At 47.5% G+C, this 27,929-nt stretch overlaps 1 protein-coding gene across 4 annotated transcripts in view; it reads right to left on the bottom strand.

Annotated features, from left to right (window-relative positions):
- tbxas1 (thromboxane A synthase 1 (platelet)) overlaps positions 1–27,929 on the bottom strand; it is a 242,859-nt gene that overhangs the window by 186,709 nt on the left and 28,221 nt on the right. For all 4 annotated transcript variants that reach the window (XM_078568528.1, XM_078568527.1, XM_078568529.1 and 1 more), the window contains exon 3: positions 7,470–7,563. In XM_078568528.1, the coding sequence (XP_078424654.1) occupies positions 7,470–7,563 (94 nt within the window). The remainder of the gene's footprint in view (positions 1–7,469; positions 7,564–27,929) is intronic.

The following is a 27,929-nucleotide window of genomic DNA, read 5'->3' as shown; positions in this document are numbered from 1 at the left end:
CGCACCGTCTGCCGGAAGAGAGCCCCGCACCGTCTGCCGGAAGAGAGCCCCGCACCGTCTGCCGGAAGAGAGCCCCGCACCGTCTGCCGGAAGAGAGCCCCGCACCGTCTGCCGGAAGAGAGCCCCGCACCGTCTGCCGGAAGAGAGCCCCGCACCGTCTGCCGGAAGAGAGCCCCGCACCGTCTGCCGGAAGAGAGCCCCGCACCGTCTGCCGGAAGAGAGCCCCGCACCGTCTGCCGGAAGAGAGCCCCGCACCGTCTGCCGGAAGAGAGCCCCGCACCGTCTGTTGTAAGAGAGCCCCGCACCGTCTCCTGTAAGAGAGCCCCGCACTGTCTGCCCGAAGAGAGCCCCGCACTGTCTGTCTGAAGAGAGCCCCGCACTGTCTGCCCGAAGAGAGCCCCGCACTGTCTCCCAGGGGAGAGCCCCGCACTGTCTGCCCGAAGAGAGCTCCGCACTGTCTGCCCGAAGAGAGCTCCGCACTGTCTGCCCGAAGAGAGCCCCGCACCGTCTGCCCGAAGAGAGCCCCGCACCGTCTGCCGGAAGAGAGCCCCGCACCGTCTGCCGGAAGAGAGCCCCGCACCGTCTGCCGGAAGAGAGCCCCGCACCATCTGCCGGAAGAGAGCCCCGCACCGTCTGTCCGAAGAGAGCTCCGCACCGTCTGCCGGGAGAGAGCCCCGCACCGTCTGCCGGGAGAGAGCCCCGCACCGTCTGCCGGGAGAGAGCCCCGCACCGTCTGCCGGGAGAGAGCTCCGCACCGTCTGCCGGGAGAGAGCTCCGCACTGTCTGCCGGGAGAGAGCCCCGCACTGTCTGCCCGAAGAGAGCCCCGCACTGTCTCCCAGGGGAGAGCCCCGCACTGTCTCCCAGGGGAGAGCCCCACACTGTCTCCCAGGGGAGAGCCCCACACTGTCTCCCAGGGGAGAGCCCCGCACTGTCTCCCAGGGGAGAGCCCCGCACTGTCTGCTGTAAGAGAGCCCTGCACCGTCTGCCGGAAGAGAGCCCCGCACCGTCTACCCGAAGAGAGCCCCGCACTGTCTGTCTGAAGAGAGACCCGCACTGTCTGCCCGAAGAGAGCCCCGCACTGTCTGCCCGAAGAGAGCCCCGCGCTGTCTCCCAGGGGAGAGCCCCGCGCTGTCTCCCAGGGGAGAGCCCCGCGCTGTCTCCCAGGGGAGAGCCCCGCACTGTCTCCCAGGGCAGAGCCCCGCACTGTCTGCTGTAAGAGAGCCCCGCACCGTCTGCCGGAAGAGAGCCCCGCACCGTCTGCCGGAAGAGAGCACCGCACCGTCTGCCGGAAGAGAGCCCCGCACCGTCTGCCGGAAGAGAGCCCCGCACCGTCTGCCGGAAGCGAGCCCCGCACCGTCTGCCGGAAGAGAGCCCCGCACTGTCTGCCGGATGAGAGCCCCGCACTGTCTGCCGGAAGAGAGCCCCGCACTGTCTGCCGGAAGAGAGCCCCGCACTGTCTGTCTGAAGAGAGACCCGCACTGTCTGCCCGAAGAGAGCCCCGCACTGTCTGCCCGAAGAGAGCCCCGCACTGTCTCCCAGGGGAGAGCCCCGCGCTGTCTCCCAGGGGAGAGCCCCGCGCTGTCTCCCAGGGGAGAGCCCCGCACTGTCTCCCAGGGGAGAGCCCCGCACTGTCTCCCAGGGGAGAGCCCCGCACTGTCTGCTGTAAGAGAGCCCCGCACCGTCTGCCGGAAGAGAGCACCGCACCGTCTGCCGGAAGAGAGCACCGCACCGTCTGCCGGAAGAGAGCCCCGCACCGTCTGCCGGAAGAGAGCCCCGCACCGTCTGCCGGAAGAGAGCCCCGCACCGTCTGCCGGAAGCGAGCCCCGCACTGTCTGCCGGAAGAGAGCCCCGCACTGTCTGCCGGAAGAGAGCCCCGCACTGTCTGCCGGAAGAGAGCCCCGCACTGTCTGCCGGAAGAGAGCCCCGCACTGTCTGCCGGAAGAGAGCCCCGCACCGTCTGCCGGAAGAGAGCCCCGCACCGTCTGCCGGAAGAGAGCCCCGCACCGTCTGCCGGAAGAGAGCCCCGCACCGTCTGCCGGAAGAGAGCCCCGCACCGTCTGCAGGAAGAGAGCCCCGCACTGTCTCCCAGGGGAGAGCCCCGCTCTGTCTGCCCGAAGAGAGCCCCGCACTGTCTGCCCGAAGAGAGCCCCGCACCGTCTGCCGGAAGAGAGCCCCGCACCGTCTGCCGGAAGAGAGCCCCGCACCGTCTGCCGGAAGAGAGCCCCGCACTGTCTCCCAGGGGAGAGCCCCGCTCTGTCTGCCCGAAGAGAGCCCCGCACTGTCTGCCCGAAGAGAGCCCCGCACTGTCTGCCGGAAGAGGGCCCCGCACTGTCTCCCAGGGGAGAGCCCCGCACTGTCTGCCGGAAGAGGGCCCCGCACTGTCTGCCGGAAGAGGGCCCCGCACTGTCTGCCGGAAGAGGGCCCCGCACTGTCTGCCGGAAGAGGGCCCCGCACTGTCTGCCGGAAGAGGGCCCCGCACTGTCTGCAGGAAGAGAGCCCCACACTGTCTGCAGGAAGAGGGCCCCGCACTGTCTGCAGGAAGAGGGCCCCGCACTGTCTGCCAGAAGAGGGCCCCGCACTGTCTGCTGTAAGAGAGCCCCGCACTGTCTGTCCAGAGGAAAGCCCCGCACCATCTGCTGTAAGAGAGCCCCGCACTGTCTGCTGGAAGAGAGCCCCACATTGTCTGTCCAGAGGAAAGCCCCGCACTGTTTGTCTAAGGAGAGTACCGAGCTGTCCATCCGGGGAGTGTCCTATATTATCCTGGGGAGAGTCCTAGACTGTCTGCCCGGGGACAGCCCTGCACCATCCGCCCAGGGAGAGTCCTACACGGTCTATTGGGGAGAGACCTACACTATGTGCCAGATGGCCAGGTTGGGACTTAGCAAGTTTTATTTATATGGGGCCTGCCCACTATCAAGTTTGCATACATACCCTTACCACCACTTGCACACCTCACCCCACCCCCTCACCTCCTAAAAACTGAGGCCAATGTTTCTACTTTTCTTATCCTAGTGTCTTGCTGAGGATGGATCTATTCAGTAGCAGCCTGACCATTCACTCCCTCTGTCTGAGCAGCAAAGTAGTAGCCAATAAAGCAATTCAACCTGGAGATCAGGCAGCCTAGTCTTACCCAAAATTGACTGATTTCACCACACATTAGCCATGCCCAGCATCCCCCCCCGCCCCCAACCAGTTCCCTACCCCTACTAGCCCCCGAGTCCAGAAGCTACTGACATCAATCTTGTGATGCTGACAGAGGTCAGCTAATTCAATGCGGTAAAGGGGATCAAACGTGGAACCTTCTGGTCCATATGACTCAGCTACACATTGCATTAACCAGCTGAGTATTTTTGTTAGGCAAGTGTATTAAGAGAAATGGAATGAAGGCCAGAAAATGGACAGATCAAACATGATTTAACAGAGTGATGGAATAGGCTTGAGGCGTTGAATGGCCTCGTCCTGCTCCTATGAGCCATCAAGGAAAGGAAAATAAATTTTGTTCTTTCAACAGTTATTACCCATTGCTTATGGCAAATGCATTGGTTTATAAATCAAAACCACTATTTACCACAACCATTATAGCTCGACAATGTTTACCTCTAGTATATACAAGCAATGGGCTGATAGCAAAGAAGCAGGGATCTGTTGTAAAAATCATTGAAAAGCGAGCAGGAAATCTGAACCCTAGAATCTTAAATGACACCAGGAAATTAAGCACTGAAACTAGAAATATCTTGTGATTTTTCTGAAATATGATCACACAACATTTTTACTGCTATTCTACATTCCAGCTCATGTCATTGAACTTCTGTTCTGCTACAATATTCTGGTGGCAAATTTGGACCCTGCATCAATTTCTTTTGTGGGGAGGGGAGCATAAAACAGGCTTTGGGGGCAGTTTCCTGTTTCCAGGAGCTATGTTCCGTGCCCTATTGGTGCCAGATGTACATCCAATACTATACTGGGCAAGGTGATATGTAGACATCCTGGGCCAACTCAGACAGGGATTAGGCCCCTTCCATATGCTAATGAGGGGCCTACAGCCTGTTCATGCCGCACCCTCTGTTAAATTTGGAGCATTCGAATGGGCATATTCGAGTTAGCTTCTTAGATTCCTCTGCGGCTGTTCTTAAAGGGCTGATAAAACAGTGAATATGTTCATTTTAATAGCAGCACTGCTCCTGACTCCACTGCAATACTGCGAAACGCTGCTGGACTGAGCTCACACCATTTCCTCTCCCATTTGCCTCCTATTACCACAGCCCTCCCACTTCCACCCCTCCCCACCTCACCTCAGGTACATCCCGAAGCAGCCACTACTAACGTCAAGCAAGCCTGAATTGGTCTGGAGCTTCTCATCCAGTTGGTCCCTCACCCGAATTATGGCAATGAAGCCTGAGGCCCATTTTTGGGCCTCTGGTCATCACTACATATATCGAAGAGGTTGCTGATCACGTGGCCCAAAAATGGGCCTAAACTAACTTCTCCCTTTCTATACATTCAACTTGATCGGGAAAGTCAGTGTATTCACTCTAAGGTCTCTTAATCACTAGCCATAGGCTGTGAAAAGAATGAATGCAGCAAAAAGGTATAGACCCCAATGCACTTGAAAAAAAAATCGTCTCACTGTAAATCATGGAGGAAACAGGATCACTCGCATTGGTGACTGACCAGTTGAATTTCCCTCCCAGCAATCCAGTCAGTATGCCCGGGTAGTCTCGAGGGCTGGGCATCATTTGCATTGGACTGTCCAGTTCAGGCCAGAGAAAGGTAGGTTCCTATGGGTGGGAGGGGGAACTGGAGGGACAGCAGCCTGGCCTGGGGTGGGTCTTTGGGAACAGGAGTACCACCCATGCTGGTCTTGGTCCCACACAAACAAAGAGTACTTAAAGTTTGGGTCCCCTTTGGCCACACCACCACTTGATGCTGGTCAGAGCTTGCACAGTCTGACCAGATCAGAGCCAGCATGCCAATCAGGAGCGGCTGACTCCAAGGGGCAGCTCCAGGTGCCCAGCAGTACTGCCCAGTAAACGTAACGGTAATCACAATGCAAGCAGAAACATGGTGGTCGGTCACTGCCTCCCATTTCCACCAGGCAGAGAAATTCAGCCCAATAATTTTGTTTGGCCTTTCATTACCCGCTAAAAGTGTTGACGTCCTGAGCTGCACAAAATTCAAATGAAATAAGGTCTCGCTCCCTGCCAGGCATCCTTACATGATGCCAGCACCCCTGTGGCCTCAACTGCCTCTACTGCAAAGGACGGAGGCCCTCACTGCGCGCAACAGATCAGAGCCTTCGACAGCGCACTGCCGGCTGGGTACTCATAGAGCCCAGTTGACAGCTGCAACAATGTCTTTCAACTTTGAACCAACTTTAGCCTTATCTGGAGTCGCTTCCTTAGGAGACAACCCAGGATATTTTTCTCCACTCACTAACATCTTGGTGTAGCCTGCAGGGAAAGAAGCCTGGTCTCTGTGAAGCTCAGAAAGCTAATGAAACAGACAACATTTCCTGCATTCTTCTCTGAAATGAGGGAATGCTTTTAATGTGATGTACTTTGCCTATCTCTTAAAATAAGAATGATTGAGGAGTGTGTAGGAACTGAGAGTCCTTGGCTACATTATCTACAACTGATTCTTAACAAGGAAAAGCAATAAATAAATGTAAAATGCTCAGGGACATTCAGAAATGTCTTGACATCAGAACTAAATCAAAGTGATATTTCTCCTCAGATTTTGGGAATACTGTGACAACTCATTTTGCCCAGTGAATGCAGACAAGCTACTTCTGACTTGGTAACTATGTAGTTAACATGGAGTAAGCTGTTCTGGAACTCGTATGAGATTATTGATTAGGTTCCTTTTGAGAACAATTGCCTGTTGCCTCAGCAACAAATTAAGAACCACCAGGGCTGGCTGGAAAACACACTGATTCACAGTGAGGAGTCTCTCGGGGAAACATGCAGTGAAATGAACGGTCATCTGGAAATGAGCATCTTAAAATCTCAGCTTCCAGTGCTGCCAAATGAGTGTTTCTGGTCTCTCTTAACCTAGGGAATACGAAACTGTGGATCAGCTATTATATCTTAGTGGTCCGGCACCATGAGTAAACAAACTTCAAAATTCAACCTAAGCCACAAATATGCTATCAGACATGCTCCTACTCCTCTTTTCCAGGTTCTTACTCCAGTAAAACTAAGGCTTCCTGTCATGTTTCTTTCTCTAAATCACTCTTCCGCAGGTCTCCAAAATTTGGAATTCCTTACTTCCGTCAGTCTCACTTTCCTCCTACATTCTATAGTCTTATATAACAAAGCTTAGCCTAACCTAATTACTGCTTCTGATTATTTGTGTCTTCTCAATTCTACCTCGGAGCTATCCTCCACTTGAGTCTTGTCCCTTTACGTTGTTTGCAAATTTACTGCATCTGTCCTGAATTTGACTTAGTCAGAGCATGGACGATTAAATATCAACACTGATTAACTTTTATGTTATTAGGAAACAAAGCAAGAAAATAAGTGAATAAATGAGATGTATCTGAATCAGAAGTGATGAGGGTTACCATCAGCCATCTAGCTAATCCTTCCAGAGAACACATGAACATACGAACAAGGAGCAGGAGTAGGCAATTCGGCTGCTCAAGCCCGCTCTGCCATTTAATAAGATCATGGCTGATCTGATAGCAACCTCAAATCTGCATCCCTCCTACCCCCAATAACCTATCACCCCCTTGCTGACCAAGGATCTATCCACCTCTGCCTTAAAAATATTCAAAGACTCTGCTTCCAACGTCTTTTCAGAAAGAGAGTTTCAAAGACTCATGACCCTCAGAGGAAAAATTTCGCTTCATCTCCATTTTAAATGGGCAACCCCTTATTTTTAAACAGTCACCCCTAGAGCATTCCCACTCCACCATACATCCTGCTCACCCCTGAGATGTGTAGGGATCAGCAAGTGTCACACATGCTGGAAGAATGGGTACTCCCAGGCAGCAACCTAGAAGCATAAAATCATCAGCCCCATTCAAAAACATAAGCCAGTGTCTATTCCTGGGTGACATTAACAAAGCTGGCTTCTGTGATTGTCCTAGGTTTCTCTGGAAGGATTAGTTAGATGGCTGATAGTGACCCTTATCACTTCTGATTCAAATGCATCTCACTTATTCACATCCAATTGCATCTTGAATGATTAGAGCTTTTGCCTTCAACATACAGGTGTTAATCACTCGTTATGTAAGGTGCTTCCTGATACTGCCCTTTACCAATTGGAGTCTATGTGTTCTTCATAGAATCAAATTTTGTCCTGGAGTTGTGGTTTAACTTGGCGTAGTGGACCAGATGGACCTTTTCTATTCCGCTTATTATCTTGTACATTTCCTAAGATCCAATTTCGTTCACCACCATTCAAGCTTTCCTTTCCTCCCCAGCCACCAATGTTCCTTTGTGCAAAGCTTCTTTTAGGATCTTACCTTTTGGAAGAAAAACAAGTTGCCTACGAAAGGAGATGGCTTTGGGTGTTTGATTCCAATCCTTTCCAGCTCTGAGAATGGTGACACTGAGTACCTGTCAGGAATAGCATAACATTAAAGGAAGTATCATAGTACCACTCTGGCCAACTTTTGCCCCTTCTCTCAAAAACAATTCCTGTTGAGCAACAGTTCCATAGGTATCTTCAATTACCTCAACCAAATGGAGTTATCCTTCAGACATGAGTATCAAAAAGGACTTGGGGAGGCGGGGTGTCATTACATCCAAGTCCTGTTTGAATAGCCTGGTTATAGGGCAATGTTAATAAATGTTGTTATGTTACTTCTTGAGAACAAATCGAACAAAAACATAATTAAGCACCGAAACAAATTGAATTTCAAAAACCCCAAAGAATGCGCTAAGCTTATACAAACATTTGAGGGTTATGGAAAAGCAGCCAGTGGATACACAAAAAGGCTAAGGAGATTCATAGATAAAAACAAAAAGCTAAAAGCTACTGCGGATGCTGGAAATCCAAAACAAAAACAGAATTACCTGGAAAAACTCAGCAGGTCTGGCAGCATCGGTGGAGAAGAAATCAGTTAACGTTTCGAGCCTTCACGGCCCTTCGGCTGAACTGAAGCATAGTTAGGAGAGGGGTGAAATATAAGCTGGTCTAAGGTGGGGGGGGGCGGGGGGAGAGAGAGAAGTTGAGGGTGTGGTGATTGTGGAGATAAGCAAGCAGTGATAGGAGCAGATAATCAAAAGATGTCACAGACAAAAGGATCAAAGAGGTGTTGAAGGTGGTGATATTTGTCTAAGAAAAGTGCTAATTAAGAATGGAAGACAGGACACTCAAAGTACAGCTCTAGTGGGGGTGGGGTGGAAAGACTAACAAAGTTTTAGTTTTAGATTTAAAAATAATGGAAATAGGTGGGAAAAGAAGAATCTATATAAATTATTGGAAAAAAAAGGGGGAGGGGGGAAAAACGGGGTGGGGATATTGAATTCAACAACTTTAGATTTTAAACTCCCCCTCCCCCCATCCCCACCCCGTTTCTCCCCCCTCCCCCTTTTTTTTCCAATAATTTATATAGATTCTTCTTTTCCCACCTATTTCCATTATTTTTAAATCTAAAACTAAAACTTTGTTAGTCTTTCCACCCCACCCCCACTAGAGCTGTACTTTGAATATCCTGTCTTCCATTCTTAATTAGCACTTTTCTTAGACAAATATCACCACCTTCAACACCTCTTTGATCCTTTTGTCTGTGGCATCTTTTGATTATCTGCTCCTATCACTGCTTGCTTATCTCCACAATCACCACACCCTCAACTTCTCTCTTCCCCCCCACCCCCCACCGCCCCCCCCCCACTTTAAACTAGCTTATATTTCACCCCTCTCCTAACTATGCTTCAGTTCTGCCGAAGGGCCGTGAAGGCTCGAAACGTTAACTGATTTCTTCTCCACTGATGCTGCCAGACCTGCTGAGTTTTTCCAGGTAATTCTGTTTTTGTTAAGGAGATTCATATCTGCTCATTTGTTATAGATAGCAGGATGAAGCAGAAGATATCGTCTGCTCATCTAAGCCGAGAGTTGAAAGACCATGCCGTGTGGAGCACAAACACAGGCACAGGTCAGTTGGGCTGAATGGCCTGTTTCTGTGCTGTAAATTCTATGTATTATATAAAGCAGCTGTGGAAAGATTTAAGAGGCATTGGTCGTGGTGCGTTGCAATAAGAGCATTACAAATACGGTACATTACATGAAATGTTTTGTGCTCACATGGTGATTGGTCTACAAAATGAGAGGCTTTAAGCTTTACCCCGACTTTATAGTTAAGGAGGCAACAGGAGAATCAATGCAAGAAAGAAACTGTTAAAAGAAAAAAGAAACCAGCCTGCTGAGAAAATAACAACTGTCAGTTGGTGAAACAGAGGAGAAAACTTTAGCAGCCAACACGAGTGTCAAAACTACTGTCAAGACCAATGGAACAGAGAAGCAAAAGTACAAATGGGAAGCCTGATCGATCAAACATACGTTACAGAAGTGGACATTCCCACTCCACACCCCTGAGATATGTAAAGATCAGCAAATGTCACACATGCTGGAAGAACTCCTGCCCCAATGTCCTGGGACTGAGATGTTTGACAGTGCTTTCAAGTAGCACTTACTCAATGACACCTTCCATCATTTTGCTAACAATTAAGAGTAGGCTAATTGGGCATTAATTGGCCGAATTGAATTTGTACTTTTTTTTGTGGACAAGACATAGCTGGGCAATTTTCCATTGTTGGGCAGATGCCAACTGTACTAGAATGGCAAAGTTAGGGGTGCAATTAGTCCTGGAGCACAAGTCTTCTGGCAGGTATGTCCTTCAGGACTTGGCTGGCTCAATCAGTAGTGGTGCTACCAAACCACTCTTGGTGATGGATATTGAAGTACATTTTATGCCCTTGTTACCCTCAGTGCTCCTTCCAAGTAGTGTTCAATATAGAGGAGTGCTGATTCAGCAGCTGAGGGAGGTCTATAGCTGTTAATCAACAGGAATTTCCTTGCCCATGCTTGACCTGATGCCATGAGGCCTCATGGGGTCTGGAATGAATGTTGAGGACTCCCAGAGCTACTCCCTGCAAACTGTATACCACTGTGCTGCCACCTCTGGTGGGTCTGTCCTGACAGTGAGACAGGGCATACCGAGGGATGGTGATGGTGGTGTCTGGGACATTGTAAGGTATGATTCCGTGAGTATGGCTACGTCAGGCTGTTGCTTGACTGGTCTGTGGGACTGCTCTCCCAATTTTGGCACAATTCGACAGATGTTAGTAAGCAGCACTTTGCAGGGTCCGCTGGGCAGGGTGTGCCTTTGTCATTTTCGGTGCCTAGGTCGATGCAGTCTGTCCAGTCTTACTCATTTTAGACTTTTTATAGCGTAGCTTGCAGGGCATTTCAGGGGGCAGATAAGTATCACTCACATTGCAGTGGGTCTGGAATCACATATAAACCAGACCAGGTAAGGACAGCATATTTCCTTTCCTTAAGGACATTAGGGAATGAGACGGTTTTTTAGGACAATCCGGTAGTTTCATAGTCACAATTACTGATACTAGCTTTTTACTCCGTACTTGTTTAATTAACTGAGTTTAAATTCCCCAGCTGTCGTGGTGGGATTTAAACTACGTCTCTAGATCCAAATCTTAGTTCAAGCCTCTGGATTACTAGTCCAGTAATATAACCACAATGCTACTATACTGGGCACAGCAAAAGTAAAACACTTCATTGAACTTATGTGTGATTACAATCAGCAACTGTGCGAAGGTAGGGTAAAGCACCAGTCACTTTAGAAGTAGTCGGCTTAAAAACGTACCGAATTTTGCAGGACGGGGAAGATGTTTCTGTACACATCCACAGCTTCAGGGAGAAATGTTTTCTGCCGGATAAAGGCAATATAGGGTTATCCAGGCTACAGCACTGTGCCAGTAAGTTATAGTGGTTCAGGGATCAGAGCAATGCTGTGAACAGATGGCACGGGGAGAGGAATATTCGATCACTGATTAGAGCTAGTTGTTATTCCAGATGTCGTTGTTTTTTGAAAGTTAACCTAATATGTATTCAAGAACTGATTGCAGAGCTTTTCATTCCCCTCCCCCACATGTTCAAGCTCATCATTTGAACTCAAAATTTGAGCACAATTTTCTCACAAGCAGTAATTGAGGACATCTGGTAACCTGTCAAGATTCGGTAGTCAAACAGTGGTTGATGAAATATTGATTTCAAATCACCTGCTTTTCAACATGCATCCTTCACAAAGAACTCCGAAACGTCAGCTCTTGCTTTTTTATTTGTTGCAACAATTTTGTCCGTGTTTGTCCCTTGGCAACCAGCAACCTGCTCACATAGGCCAGGCTGGGCCCAGGGCTTTTCCATATTCCTCAACCAGTTGCGTGTTGAGTGGGTAGAATTCCAGTCAGCACCTGAAATATTTTCAGTAGAGCTGATGATTAACTCATTTTTTGCCTCCTTCAAAGCAAGTATTTCTTTCTTTAGTGCTGCTAGGACAAGATTAAAACAAGAGGTGTTAAATTCATTTAACACCTCCTTCTCCACGATCTCCTTTTGCTTTCCATGAAGTGCGCATCTGTTAAGAAACTGCATCCAAGCCATCACTGCAACTCCTCAATGTGCAAATTGGAGAAAGCCACCAAATGTTATTTAAATCTCAGGTTCAATGCCTACCATTGTGTTGACTTAGCTGGGGCAGAAGGCAGGGCACGTCCAATCATTATCCAGTGGCCCCACGCTGGAAAGTGCACACACTCATGTAGCTGTCAGTCAGCCACAAGTCACAGCTCCCTATGATCTTCTCTATAACTAAATAGCCTGTCGATACTCACTATCTGTACTCATGAAGACTGGATGTGGTACAAATGCCTGCAAAAACAGAAGAAGCACTTTCAGGGATGGTGGGGAACTAGAGTCCTCCAAGTCATTTCTCAATGGCCATTAGGAAAATAGTAACATGAGGAATGGAGCAGGTGTAGGCCATTCATTCCCTTGAGCTTCTGCCAACATTCAATGAGATCATGGCTGGTCTGTGCCTCCGCTCCATTTACCTACATTTCCCCCATATCCCTTATCTTGTTACCTCAATCTCTCAAGCACAATCTTGAAAGCTCCAATTGATCTCCAGCATCCAAGAGACAGATTTCTACTACCTTTTGCATGCAAATATGCTTCTTGATTTCACTTCTGAATGGCCTAGCTGTAATTTCATAGCCTCCTGTTCCTGGTTATCCCACCAGGAAAAAAAGTGTCTCTGTTTGTACCCTATTAAATCCTTCCTATCTATTTAAACACTTTGATCCAACCACCCCTCCATCATATATGCAATTTGTCCATTTAAATTTGTCCTCTTCTCTCACAGCAGTCAAATGGAACAAACATATGGACATATAGACTTCACTGGCTGTATGAAGCAGATGTTTATAAATAGTATGATTAAGACTAATCAGATCCAAAAATACTGAGTTGCTTCCTGAATGACTGCTCTTCCTGAGTATTATCTTAGTTCCCGTGACAATTGTTGCTATTTTTGGTTATCCACTCTCTTTGCTATTATCTATTGATGATAAACCAGAGTCACCGATTTCAACAGCCATATATGCAGCCCGGAGCCCCATCTTCCTGTTTGGAGGATTCATTTTGAATAGCCCTGTGAGCCGTGTGCACTCGTGCAGATGCCTCTGTTGCACCAGATGTTCTGTTCCATTTGATCTCAAAGCAGTCGCAAAATATGCAATCACCGGCTTGCTGCATGAAGTACATCCAGATCTATTAAGCCAAACCAACCTCTCCAAAGCCAGGACACTGAAGACTCATATTAAACAGCTACTGACAGGAGGCTTGCAAAGAAGGGCGCTTATTTCTTTCTAATTCGAAACAGGGGGCAAAACCTTTGAAATTTGACAATTGACAATACCAGGACTACTATTCCAGTTGGGAGCTGGCACCGTAAAGGGAACTGAAAAAACTAGAGGTTTCATTTTCCTTGCACTTCTCCATTTTCTCTATTTCTCAGTCGATTGGTTTTGTTTTCTCTGGTTGTACCTTGCATTTAGTTTCTGTCACATGCTTATGATCAGGACTTTGGTGAGAATGTTGTAAATATTTTTGGCAGAGATGCTGGTGCAGTTTGTGCTTCCTTTCCCTCCCCTGTGTATCTTCATCACCATGGAAATATATCAACACACTTATGTGTATTTCCAAATGTAGTTTATCTTGTATTTTCTAAAGGCCATCTCTTGGACTTACTGTTTTATGTGCTCGTCCTGAACACATTTTGCTTGCCAAGTCTGGGACATGTTATGTCGATCATAGTAAGGGGGGTGGGGAAGGATGAGACTACTGTTGCAGAAGGATAGCAGACTTGGGTACTTTCTGGGGCTGAGAGACTGATTGGGAAAATATCCAACTGAACTTGCAACTTATGAGCAAGTCAGAGAGCAAAGGTAAGTTAAGCTCTTCTGAAGAGTCTGTAAGCAAGATGTCTATACTATTACAATGGCTCAGCTGAAGAAATAGTCTGAATTGTTACCACTTGGTTGTGCTAAATAAATGAGTCCTCCCATCTGTCAATGATGGAGGGCAGCAAACACATGGGAACACCACTACCTGGAAGTTCCCCTCCAAGCCACTCACCATCCTGACTTAGAAATATATTCCCATTCCTTCAATGTAGCTGAGTCAAATTCCTGGAACTCTCTAACATCACTGTGGATGTACCGACACCACATGGACTGCAGCGGTTCGAGGAGGCCACTCACACCACCTTCTCAAGGGTGATTAGGAATGGGCAATAGATGCAGGCCTAGCCAGTGACGCCTACATCCCATGAATGAATGAAAGAATTAAGGGAGAGAAATGGGGCTAATTAAGCACTGGTTTCTTGGACGCTACTAGTGATGGTACAGTTCCAAAATGGCGTCCACAGTACATGAGTATTTGTGCGGCAAATCACATCGGATGCCAAATTGTTGCAGGCAGAGTAAACATCTATGCAGAGCTGGCAGATCATGAAGTCAATTAACACACAAGGCTGATTTGACAGCAACAGTGATAGGAGGGCTCGTGTCATATCCAGTAAGGTAATACGGAGAGGTCAAGCAGCCTCCGAAAAAATTGAAAAAGTTAACATCTTGTGTTTAGCCCTTAGTCAGAGTTTTAACTAAAATGTTATCCCGTGAATGAATTAAAAAAAAAGACATGGAGCGGAATGTTGTGCTCTTAGGATATAAAGGTGATTCAGGACAATTTCTGAGTCTGATCCCACTCTGGCTGTCAGAGACTGCTTCTCGTTCTGCCATCCAATTAAGGATGGAGGGCACGTTCCTGAGGCTGCAGGCCCTTCAGCCATGGAGGGACAGTAGCCTCATCTTCAGGCTTCCGCCGAAGAAGTGTTAAATTCAATAAAGAGTGACCATAGCTACCAGGCCACCTCTGTGGAGGGGAAGGCCTCAGCTGTGACCCACTGATGTAAGCAGCTCTGGGGGTGGAGGGGGGGGGTGTGGGGGTCAGTTGGTGGAGGTCAATGAGTTTAGGACCCAGGGAAGATCCCAGTCACATCTCTAATCATCCCAAAATCAGCTATACTCCGCTGCTGGGGTGGGGGTAGCCTCTGCCGGCGATGATCTGCTGGAACACGTCAGCCAACTTATCTGACACTTACATCTCTCACATTCTTCACAGTCCCACCTTCAAACCTGTACCCCAGGACCAACTACGTCTGTTTCTCCTTCCACAGCAGCCGCCTGACCTGCTGAGCGTAGCCAGTATTTTCTGTTTTTCTTTCTGATTCCAACATTAGTCTATTGTTTTTTGCTGTAACAAAAGACTCTCGGAGTCATTTTGGGTGATCACTTTGGGTGATAGTGGAAAGCAGGTGATATTGGATCGGCTACCCTTTACATATCTCTCCTGATTTTAGTTTCTATGGAAGTCAACCCTCCACCAGTGCTATTTAAATGGATCATCAACTACTAACAGGTTGGTTACTGATTGATTTCTTTTGGCTGTTGTTACGATTCAACAATTGTCTGGTGTTCTCTACAGTTGTTCCAAGTTACAAAGGGCTGCAAGGAGTATGTGGCAGATGCTGAAGGAGTTTTTGCTTATTTCAAGGTTTCTGTCAAACCAGTTCCTCCCAGGCATGGGTGCAAACTAAACCTTCCCCTCAGAATAGCGGGAGACAGGGAGAATGAACAGAGGTCACACAGAATAGGATAAGCCGCTGGAAGAGGGAGGAGGCGGAGGAGGGCTCTCAGCAGGAGGTCATATTCCCTCACGATGTTCTGGGAGCAATTCTCCTACCTGAGCCTCTGCAACAATAACATCTGTACTTCAATAAGGATTCAATACCTCACTGAAATCCACCTGCTGCAAACTCAAAGCAGGGAAAGAACCCATTGCCAATGACTGCTAAGGTGGTTGTGGCAACAAACTTTTATGGGTCTGGTTCCTTCCAGGCTGAAGATGGACATATTTGCATGATCTTGCAGTTTTGCCAACCAATGTTGCATAACTGAGGCTTTCCATTCAAATGACAATTCATTAATTTTTGCCTGAACGAAGCAGGCACAGTGAGCATGTGGCTTTGCGGGTAATTGCAGGTTTCCCCATTGTGTAGGGTGTCATTGACTGCACGCACATCACTTGACAGGTTCTGCCTATCAAATCTGCTGAAGATTGGAAACAAAATGGATTCCACTTCTTCAACATCCAGCTAGTGTGTGACCGTAGGCATCAAATTATGCAGGGCAAGGCTGGGTATCCTGGCAACAGTTATGATGTCTTAATTTTTCAGCAGTCCACTGGACCATCTGTACGTGAGCCAACGGCAAGCCAAGCCAAAGGCTACTGGGCAACAACACTGGGTTTTCCACTGACAACATAACTGATGACTCCAGTGTGCAGTCCACGCACACGTACTCAGCAGCTTACCAATGCAGCTCAGGAACATGGGAAGGGGGAAGAGGGAGGAGGAAACGAAGACAGCCCCTTTCTGTCAGCTCAGTAATGGACTGACTTATCTTCCCCAGAAGGATTGCTTACAAAGCAAAATGTGAAGACCCTGCAAGTTTGGTTTTAATTTCTGCCTGGCTGTCTGTGAAGAACTCTTCTAAGTGCAAGAATAGTGAATGCAGTCCTGATTTCCCATTCACCAACAGTCCCGCATTCTCTGTCACTGACCATCGCACTGACCCCTTGGGCACAATACAAAAATAAAATCCACTTCAAATTAAAAATCTCAAACCAAATTTATAAATCAAACCATGCCATACATAAGTCAACCAATTCTTGTGCATTCCCTTAATGCTTGTCCTCGTTGCCTGTTCCTTCACCTGTCCCAGCCCTCCTACACAGTGCAACCCCAGTGGCTGCAGTACGGCCAGTGGAAGGCTGCTGACTTTCAGTGGGGTAGTCTGCAGACAGTCTTGGAGGATGCCTTTGAGCAGCTCTGGGCCTAGAAGGCCTGGTGTGTACAGCACTGTTTTGGCATGGGGGGCAGCAGTCTGGGCTGGCTGGTTGAGAGGCACCAGCAAGGGCACTGGAGGAGTGGCAGGATGAATGCTGCTTTCCTGAGGACACAGGGCTGGGCTCCCTCAGGCTGAAACTTAAACAATCCTAACAGATAGACTATTGGACTACTGTGGCACCCTGCAAGCTCCTTTGCACACTGTAATCCACAGACATGTTGGCAGCAAGCTGACCTGCTTGACAGCAGTGTGAGCTTCCACTGCACCCACTTGTGTTGCATTGGAAGCTGCAGATGTTGCATCATGGTCAAGCCCATAGTGTGCTGGAAAGGACATGATATGGGCAAAGCTCAGAGCCAAGTCGGTGCTGGATTCCTCCATGCTCCTTGGCATAAAACACAGGCTTTGACCAGGCTTTCCAATGCACCAAGCATTTGCTGTGGAAATTCAGTGTTCTTCTGTATGATGCCCTATCAAAATCTTCTACTAAATCCTCTGCAGCAGAACCTGTATGACAATTTGTCCTCTGACAAGCTGGCATCTGTGCCATCCTTGCCCCTGCCCTGGCTCCACTCATGTCCAGACCCCAAAATCTATCTTCTAAGATATGCACACTGTCAGCATGTGTGTGAATTCAAACGATACCATGTCTTCATCACCACTCTCTTCTTGTGTTCCTTCACTACTTGACCAGGTTACAGCTCTAAGGTATCTGAAGGAAACAGGCACAACGATAAGGTTGTAGGCAAGGGAGGTGGGGGAAAAGAAAGAGGTGCATCCTTACACCATCTGTAGCTTGCAAAACAGAAGTGAGAGTGGGATGTGAAAAGAAGGATTAGGTGTGATGATAACGTCACCTTCAGCTATATCAGAACACATCTCTAGCTATGACCTCAACAATGGATGTCGCAATAATGGCCAACAGCGTATCCTCTATGAGGGTTAGGTTATGTAGGTATGCCAGTCCTCCTTCTGGTTAGCTCCTGCTGCCTCCGATTGTGTTCCATGTTGCCCTGCAAGGCACTGACATGTGTCAGTGAGGGTCACGCAATCTGTTTGTGTCATGTGGCTATATGGTTGAATAGCAGACAATGTTGCAACCTGTGAGATGTGGGTATGAGGCTTGCAGCAGTGCTAATTGTGTGAAGGTGAAACTATGAATATTAGGAATGAGTCCTGATTGATAGATGAATGTTGGTAAGTGAATGAGGGAGTGTGGTGATTTGAGTAGTAGCTGAAGCTACTGGTACAGTTGGTAGGATATGTCATTTGTAGGTGCATTCCCTGACCTTGATCACTCATGTAAGGTCATTGAATTTCTTCCAACACTGTATCCAGGTCCTTGGGACTTGACTTTTAGCACTGACCTCCCTAGCTATCTGCCCCCACTGCCTTTTGACCGTGAGCCTGGAAGGCTTCCTGCCCCACTGCATATATAGAACATTTCTCCTCCTTTCCACCTTTGCTATCGAGACCTCCATTCAATGTCCAAAATTCTGACGGATTCCTCGCTCTTTCCCTGGTTAGATTCTCTTCAACCACAACCCCCAGTGCCTGCTCCAACCAAAATGCACCTTCCCTTTAAGAGGTGTAGGCTAGCTTTAAACAGCACTGCTTAAAGCTAAGTGGTGCTAGCTGCTCACAATATAGGCCCCTGCTGATGCGTCCAACCAATGAAAAGCAACGTTACTGCTGGCTGGACCCAGAGATCATTGAAATAAGCAGGCAGTATGGAGCAGATGTGCTGCCTGCAATGCAATCAAAAGCACAGGTTAATCCGACAAAGCAATCCTTTGCCCGTTTTCAAGAGCTATCCAAGTTAGCACTCCTCAGTGCCTCTGTAGTGTACTCCATGGTAAATGGCAAACCCATCTTGCAGCAGGTTTAGTTATTATTTGCTGGTATCTTGGGAAATGCCAATGAAAATGAGGTGGAATGTAAAATTAGCTGCAGATTCGCTATCGCCCATTTTCTGTTACTGAATTTATATTCCAGCTCACCATGATGAACACTCAAAATGGATGAAAGTGGTCAGCGCCAGTCACACAAAGTGAGTTCATAGTGAATCGTCAGCTATCACTCTTCCTGATTTTCTTCTTATTTAATATATTAGCAATTGTTTGCTCCGTATTTTAAAATTTAAACCAGATTCATTGTGATGCTCAACCATTTTTGAAGACTGTACTGGAATCTTATTGAGGCATGTGATAGTCCACTACCTAACACCACTTCCTAACGACCCCCAGTACCTAAATAACCCTACCTAATTAACACCATCACCTAACTAACTCCACAACCAATTTAACTTTGTTACCTAACAATAACTCCATTGCCTAAGAAACTACACTATCTAACTCTGCTACCTAACTAACTCCACTACCTAAAAATAAATCCACTTTCTAACTGTAACTCCACTGCCTAACTGTAACTCCACTATCTAATTGCAAACCCACCAATGGTAACTCCACTCCCAACTACCAGTAATTACCAATCAGGGTTTGCCTGATCAATTTTCAATCTGGGCACATTACTGAAAGCCTGCCTGGATCTCTAAGGAAAGTAAGTCCATCTCTAATCTATGGGGAGTCGGACCTCTGTGATAAGAATGATCTAAGATGCAAGAGCTGAGGTGATCAAATGTAAGAAAGTTAGAAAAATGTAGCAGTGACTCTAGGTTAGAAGGAAGAGGGAATCATCTAGGGTGCCCATTCCTCATTGGCAATGGAGGTCACTGAACAGCAATCTGCTGGCTACGTGTGGATATGGATTGAGGACAAGACCAGAATTGACTTTGATCTCCTCACACTCCCAACAGTTCAATAGCCTGGCAGCACTCACTGTCTAGATTCACACAAGAAACAACAGCTACTTGGAAGAGAGACAGAGGAAGCTGCCAGCTCTTTTGGAATTGTAGCTAAGCAAGATATAAAGAGTGTTCAAAATTACGTGGGGCTCTGATAAAGAAAATAAGGAGAAAGGGTTTCCACAAGCAGGAGGGTTGGTAACCAGAGGACACAGATTTAAGTTCACTTGTGAAAGTACCAGGGAGAAGCTGAGGAGAGATTTATTTACACAGTGACTTGTTACGATCTGAAATGCACTGCCTGACAGGATAGTGGCAGCAGATTCAATAGTAGTTTTCAAAAGGGAATTGGATAAATACTGAAAAAAATTGCAGACTATGTGGAATGAGCAGGGGAGCTAACGAGCACAAGTAAGGTGGCTCAAATAGCCTCCTACTACAAGATTCTTAGAGTTGCCATCTTCATAAGAGGAAATTGGAATGTGGGAAGCAAAAAGAAAAGCAACATTTTTTTTTTAAATACTGAAAAACATCAGTGATAAACAGTAATAACATTATCAGAGAAATTAGCTGAGTTGTTATATATTAGGGTCCAGTGAACAATGTTTTTTTAAAATTTCTTAGGCAAATTAACATCTTGGATATAGTGGAAGAAATTTTCCTTAACTCTAAGATATTTTGGTAACAGTGGAAACGTTGGTCAGGATTTTACTTAATTTGTGATTTTTCTAGGAACATTTCTTGGATGAATTAAAAGTAGTCTTGAATGCAAGCTCTTAAATAAGACGCTCATGTTTTAGGAACAATAGCTTTATAGCTTTAAGTTTATTTAGATTTTGCATTTGCGTGTTAAGAAAGGTAAAACTTGGTTTTAGTTTCATTTAGAGGTTTTGTGAGCTGGGTGTCAGGAAATCTGGAGCCCTGTTTGTACACATGCATTTTTAATGAGGTTTTACAACTCTTGAAGTGAAGAGATGGGTTACCAAAGTGTTAGGAATTTAGTGAAATTTTATAAAAAGTAGAAAATAACTGTGCTGTATAGTAGCGACAGGGGTCCAGACACACACAGAGAGGCAGGGAAACACAGAGAGGCAGTCAATTAGTGCGTGTATACTAGACAGTGCAAGCAGAAGGTTTAATCTTTCGAATAAGAAATCCTGCAAGCCTGCTGGGCAACTGAGGTTAGGGAACTTGTGTGTTTGCTCTAAAGCTGAAGTAATAGTGAGTTTTGATTGCGGCTTTTTTGGTGTCTCAGGGTGAGATACCAGCTGAAGGAAAACGTCTAGTGACTGCTCAACAGTCCACTGGAAGAAAACTGTTTGAAACTGAGCTAACCCAAGCAAGTTACCTCGGTGTTGAGACAGTGGTAAATCTTTGCTGGGGTTTTGTGTCTGCAAGGGTTGCTGGGATAAAAGCAATAGTGTGAGTTTGAATCATTTTCTGGTATCTGTATCTATTTGTCGAAGATAACATGGTTCACTTTTCCTTGTTTAACAAATGTTCTATTATTTGTGTTAACAGTACACTGACAGACTCTTGTGAATGTGTTCAGTAACTGACCTCCACAGTTTCTAAACAAAAAAACAAAGTTAGGATCTACCAAGCCAGGTTTCACTCTGGGATGTGACTATCCAGTGTTAATGTCAGCCAGGATCATAAAACATGTCTTAAATTAAGCAAGTTGTACAGGTTTCTAAAATGTTTAGAAAATTAAAACTGTTATTTGGTAATTTAACCTGCCAACTATGAATAATTACTCTCTGGATTATGATTTCCCTGGTCTGAACATGCCCCCTCCCTCTCCCCACACCTCCCTCACACCAGCCTAACACAATCCAAATCCTCTCCCTACCCCACCCTCACACTGCCCACAATCAGTGGAGCCCACCTGTGCCCTTCTTTGCGTGTTTCAGCAAAACCAACCCCAATACCACTCCAGAGCCGGGGAAGTAAGAACTCCCAGCATAGAGATTCCCTACCCATTTAACATCATTGGCTTTTTACTGAATCCATCAGTTACAAGGTTGAGCAGGAACCTCTAGACTCAACAGGTGTCTGGTTCCAGGACATCTCATCCACTACCATCAGGGTTATAGCAGAATTCTGGTGGAACACACAAGGAAGTTTAGGGCCACAGTCTAGGCTGACACTCTGATGAACTGTGACATTAATGGAAGTACTGTATCTCAGAAGGCATACTGAACTAAAGTTCCGTTCACTACTGAGGTGATAATGAAGATCTCATGACATTTTTGAAGAAGAACAGCAAGCGCTCCCTCAATCCTAAAAAGATTCCTCCCTCAACCAACACCAAAGAAATAACTCTCTATTATGGCCGGAATTTTCCAGCCCTATTGGCGACAGGTGTCATGGAGAGCAGGGGGACAATATGGCAAGAAGGCCAAAAACCAATTTCGGGCCGGTGTGAAAGCACAGCAGGATCATCCAATGGTGGCCGCCATGGCAGAATGCAAATCCCTCTGGAGGTCGGCATGAACGCCATTTGCATCCTGCTAATGGGATGCAAAGCAAGGCCCAACCGGAATCATCCCCCCATTATGCCGGCGGGAAAACAAGCCGGCCCAGAACACATCTGGACAAAAGTGACGTGCAGAAGTTGGGGCTTACCGTTAGGGCCCTGCTCAGATCGTGGACATCCAAGGGGCAGAAGATGCTGGAGTCCTACAGCTACCAGACCATGGAGGGGCACATGCATCACATGCTGGCTGGATCTTCCTGGACATGGCTCCGCCGTGAAGCAGCTCACGGAAGATGGGAGGTCTTCGTTGATGTGTTGGGTCTGCTTCGGAATATCACAGTCTTGGCTATGGGCTGCAACAGATGGTTGGCAAGAGGGGTGTGGTGGGGGAGAGGAAGTTCTTGGTCTGACTGGGAGATGGAGGTATACTGGGGCCAGGGGGGGAGTAGAAGGGTGAGGTTGGGAGGGCGAAGACTAAATGAGGTGATGGGAAGGGGGTGGTGAGGTTGGGAGGGCAGGACGAAGATGTCTTAGGAGGTGGGGGATGAGACAAAAGTTGTCGGGAGGGGCTGAGGTTGGCAGGAGAGAGGAGGGAGTATGGGGGTAGGGGGGTGTAACAGGGAGAATGTGGCAAGTGGGGAAGAAGATGTAAAGGAGAGAGTTCAGAGGGGGGAAGCAGCCCAGGGGCGGGGGAGTAAGGGTGGAGCAGTGAGTAAGTGTGAAGAAGGGTGTAAGGAGTGGGGGATGTCCAGGTAAAGGTGCAAGGTGGGGGTCTGTGGAGTCAAAGACTGCCTCCTGGGGAGCGAACTGGGGGTGGGCGTGGTAGGAGGGAATAGTGAGTTTGAGAGAGGGCAGAGGGAGCCGGAAGGGTGGGAGGTTAAGGGTGTGTCAGTAGCGGTAGAAGGGACAGTGAGTGTGATTAGGGGGGATTCAGAGCCAGACACGGACCCTGGGGGTGAGGAGGAGGAGGTCGGGGAGGTCAATGTGGATGGGGGTGGGATTCTCAGGAAGATAGGGAATGTGCACGTTCACCTGGACATCTTGGAATGAAAAGGGTTTGGGTTGGTAGGTGATGATTGGGAAGTGGAAGGTGAAGCCGGGGGGTGGGGGGGTCAACAGTGATTGGGGAAAGGACATGGTTAACTGGGGGAGGGGAAGGGGCAGGGGAGCTAATCAAAAACTTGACTACAAACATCAATGTCGAAATCGAAAGTGAGTGAAGCCTCCTGCTGGGTGGGCACAGGTGCTGCATGGTGCCCGATGCAGCACCAATTGGGCGGGCAGAGATGCAGGTCAGCTCAGATGGACAACTGAAAGAGAAGGCCAGCAGACAGCATTGAAAGATGAGTACGATGGATGAAGGTTCCTCATGTGTGAGAGTGTGCTTGCACAAGGCTCCCTACCACACACACACTTCTCCCTCCAGAATCACTCGTGGTCCAGCTGTGTGCAGCTGAACTACTAGTGGTGGGGGATGCAGTGGGAGGACTCGCAAAGCCTGTAAGTGAAGCTGAAAGGCAACATTGCACATTACTCAGTGAAAGTGAATGTATTTTTAGATTATAAAGTGACAAAATGTGTTCATCCATCCAACCCTCGTGATCAGAAATTCTTAACTTTTCTAGGCCTACCATTTCTAGCTGCTGATCTGACACCTGCACCAGGGGTGGAGACAGCCTGTGTAATGGCTGACCCTGCTGCCTCTGATGACTTCGGCGTGTGTTCTCTGAAGATTTGGCCGTCCTCCTGTGGGCCAGCTGCTCCCTCTGCAGTGCCAGAGGATGAGGTTGAGGGGGTCACAGGCAAAAGGGACTTGGACAGCCTCTGAGATTCCTGAGTGGATAACCAGTAGTGTCCAACTGCCGCTCCTCCTCCCTTCAGGTGCCCGACTCCTCGAGGGGAGGGAGTGCCTGGAGGGACAGTGAGGTGCCCCATTTCTCCCTCACATTGCCACTGCAGGAACTCACCCATGGCTACTGCGATGGAGTGCAGGTCTGTGCACATCTCCATGTTCTGCTGGACCTCCATATGTGCATGTAGATACCACTTCATCAGAGAGCAGGCGACGCACTACTCCAGCTCATGTGCCACTCTGTTCAGGGCTTCTTGTGTGATGTTTCTTTTAAATTCGTTGATGGGATGTGGGTGGTCACTGGCTAGGCCAGCGTTTATTGCTGATCTCTAACTACCCTTGTACAGAGGGCATTTAAGCGTCAACCACATTGCTATGGGTGTGGAGTCACATGTAGGACAGCAGATTTCCTTCCCAAAAGGGCGTTAGTGAGCCAGATGGGTTTTTATGACAATTGAGGCAATGGTTTCGTGGTCATCATCAGGCTTTTAATTCCAGATTTTTATTGAGTTCAAATTCCACCATCTGCCGCCGTAGTGGGATTTGAACCCAGGTCCCCAAAGCATTACCCTGGGTCTCTGGAACACTAGTCCAGTGACAATACCACTATGTCACCGCCTCCCTGTCTTCTGCTGACTATCCACGATGAGTTAGAAGGCTGAATCCAGAGGCTCATCATCTTACTCGGACTTCATAGATGCCTCTTCCCCAGCAATCCTCCAAGTACTGAGGAGCTCGGCTGAACGTGCCTCCTCCTGTTGCAGACACGTGCCCATGTGGTGACCACCATGTGGTGAACAAAGCCTGATTAGGTCTAGGTACCACTGAGGTATGTGTCTCTACACCAGTGGAGGGTGTGGCTAAGTGCTGCGACATGTCTTCCAGGCTGCTTATTTCCAGCTCTTCAATGGAAAAGGTGGCCTCTTGGCTGGAGATGAGGGCCTGGATGGAGCTGAGGAACTGGCTGGCTGAGGGAATCGGTTGTTTGGCACAGCTCACTGTGAAACTAAGTAGAGATAATTAGTGCAAGGCAGCAGAGTCACAAGCAGGAGAGAGAGCACTCACAGTTGCACTGAGAGAGGGATGATGTGGTGCAGGATCCTCACGTGGGTGTTCGCTGCCAACCTCACCGTCGCCACAGGCATGGTCCACATCCTCACCAGCACAATGGCATTCTCCTCAAAGTGAGTGTGAGAGACCTAATGTGGGCCACTCCACCCAAGTGGACCCCTCCCTGTTGTTGTAAGCCAGCTTCTCCTGCATGAAAACAGATGAGGCTGTGAGCAGGACGCATGGTGACTGCGTGGAATGTTTGTGTGCTGAGCAGAGCCATGGATGGGATGAGGACGTGAGCTCCAGAGCATATTAGCCTGATGGAGATGTGAGGGTGTGAGTAAGAGTTAATGGTGTTGTCCCTTGAGGTGCGAGATCCCTGTGGATGTGTGATGAGTTTGGGCATGTGCGAGTTGAGAGTGATGAGGTGGTTGACTTACCCTGGCAGAACGAATGAGAGCATTCATCCTTTTCCTGCAGTGGATGGCTGACCTCCTCTATGCTCTGGTGGCACTGACCGCCACTGCCACCCAGGCCAGATTAGTGACTCTGGTGGACCTCCTGCAGCCAGAGCGGGGGTAGAGGAAATTGCGGTGGCCTTCCATGCATCCAGCAGGCACCCCAGAGAGGTATCACTAAATCTGGGAGCTGCCATCTTTTTTGCTTCTGTCCCATTGTGGGAGCAGTCCTGTTTTGTAGACGTGAAGTAGGCATGCGCTTTGGTTCACTTTAAATATGGTGTCCGGAGTGAGGAAACACTGAGATCACAGCGGGGCGGGCAAATCCAAGCCCGCCCGCCAGCGATCCGGAGTGTTTCCCATGAATGCATTATTAATGAGGTGGGACACGCAGGGAATGGGACAATACAGCGTGAAAACCCACCATTGCTGCCGGTGGCGGGTGGCCCGGGGCGGCGGGGGGGGGAGACAATTTTTTTCCACCCGCTGCCGCACTTTGTGTAAATCTGGGACAATTCCACCTTGTGTGTCTGTCGTCATTATCCAAGTGGAGGTGGTGAGAAGGCTGGGGTTGAGGGGGGAGAAAGAGTTGGAAGAGGATGGGAAGTATCCTCCAGCCAACCAGATATTTCCACTGCGCTAGGAGAATCTGATATAGTTTTGTTGAGAAACAGCAGGGTCAGACTGTTTCTGTTAGCCCTGTCGGAAAGTAAATCCCTCCCAACCCCCATGTAATTCTTCAGTTTATTTGCCTTTCTGCAATAAGCTTGTCACATTGCACCAAGAGAAGGATGGGAACAATTAAAGGAGGCATTTTTATCTGAAATTACAGGGATATTACTAGTAACTGCAAAGTATGGAAGGGATTTTATATCCCATTTGAAAATTACATGGTGTCCATAGAGTAAATAAGGAGAAACTGTTTCCACTGTCAGGATGGTGAGTAGAGGATACCGATTTACATAATTAGCAAAAGATCCAAAGGGGAGATATAGAGACTTTTTAAAAGAAACACAGCAAGTTGCTGTGATTTGGATTTGCTGCCTGAAAGGGTACTGGAAGCTGATTCAATATTAATTTTCAAAAGGGAATTAGATAAATAATTGAAAAGGTAAAATTTGCAGGACTATTGAGAAAGAGCAGAAGAGAGGGACTAATTGGATAGATCTTTCAAAGAGCTGGCACAGACATGATGGGCTGAATGACCTCCATCTGCACTCTATGATTTATGCGAAAGCAGTACCTTCAGGAGGCAATGAAATCCTGGGTGCCAATGTAAATCGCTGATGCTACTCGACATTGAGCCTGAGGGCAAGCTCATATCTGGTCAAGCCATCTACCGGAATGGTGAGGTTGTGAACGTGCACGTGATTTTACTCTAGTAGCACCAAATCCACACTGCAATGTAAGTGGGGGAACCCGAGTAATATTATGGAAATGAAAGCGGGTTACTGCTGTGGATGAAGTGAAAACTCTCACTTATATAGGGCTTCGGAACATCCCAAAGCTCTTTACAGAGTTGTTTCGAAGCAGAGTCACTGCAGCAGAGTATAACTCTTTCCAGTCAAACCAAATAAATGAAAATAACAAACCAAGGGATGCGCACAGCCAGGCAAAAACGCAATGAGATAAATGGAAAGGCAATCTGCTTTTGGTGGTGTTGGTTGAGAGATAAATATTGACCAGGCCATCAAGAATATTCACTCCCCTAAATGACAGTCAAGCAATTGGGCAATGAGCCTTTTTGCTTTCCAGTTGGATTAGGAAGGCAGTACATCATAAGGATGGATGTGTTGGCCGATGAATGGCTGGAGCATGGGAGCAAGTCATGTGATGAAACCTCCAGGAATACATTTAATCACAGCTGGCAAATCTAATCACTACATTAGCTTTTGGTCTTTTATTCCCACAAAACAGGCACAAAACTTGATTTACCATATCACTTGAAAAACAGTGCTACATTCCTTCACTGCTGTACAGATGTCTCAGCCTAGGTTGTGCGCTCAAGTTTCCATAGTACAATTTAAACTCACAACCTCTGACTCAGAGGGTAGAGACTTACTATTGTTGCAAGCTGGCATGTAACATTTTAATTTTTCCTTTGAAATATCTGCCTTGATCACTTTTCCTATCTCTTGACTTCTCTCTTACTCTGTAACTCTTTGCTATACAGCTTTACACTACTCTCTGTCTCTCTCCTCTTTCCTGTTAATGATATGTTAGTTATATTATTAAGATACACAGGTGAAGGGTATTGTTTAATTAAGTACTTTGAGCACATATAAATAGGAATGGGTGGGAGGAGAGCTGTGAGACTGATCAGAGTGAATAAAACTCTCTCAATAAAGGAAAGCTCTGTCTTGGTTTCTGCTTCACAAACCGGCTTGGATACTATTAATGCTTTCTTTACCAATCCTCACCTAATTAAACAATGAGCATTTTACTATTCTTACAGGCTGAGGTCAAATGTTAATGCTACTGCCCCTGTTAGAAAACATGTATGTGTGTGTTGATGTGAATAAGGTCAAATTGGGTTGGATGGGATGCTCTCCAATAGCTTGCTGGCAGTCAACAACTAGACCTGGCTGTAGAACCGTACCTCAGTAAAGGGGTCGGACAGGAATAGAGACCTAAAGAAGATTACTTAAATATTCTATTCCCTAGTGAATGATATACTGAGTACAGAAAAAGGCAGGGGAAATGGATGAAAGGAACTGCTGAACCAGAAAGTGATGAAAAATTCCTCAACAGTGCAGTCAGCTATTTACCTGGTCAACTGAATTT

The sequence above is a fragment of the Cetorhinus maximus genome, chromosome 22 (genome assembly GCF_964194155.1).
Source record: "Cetorhinus maximus chromosome 22, sCetMax3.hap1.1, whole genome shotgun sequence".
NCBI classification, from domain to species: Eukaryota; Metazoa; Chordata; class Chondrichthyes; order Lamniformes; family Cetorhinidae; genus Cetorhinus; species Cetorhinus maximus.
Note: the sequence above shows the minus strand (reverse complement) of the source record. Positions and strands in the feature narration are given on the sequence as shown.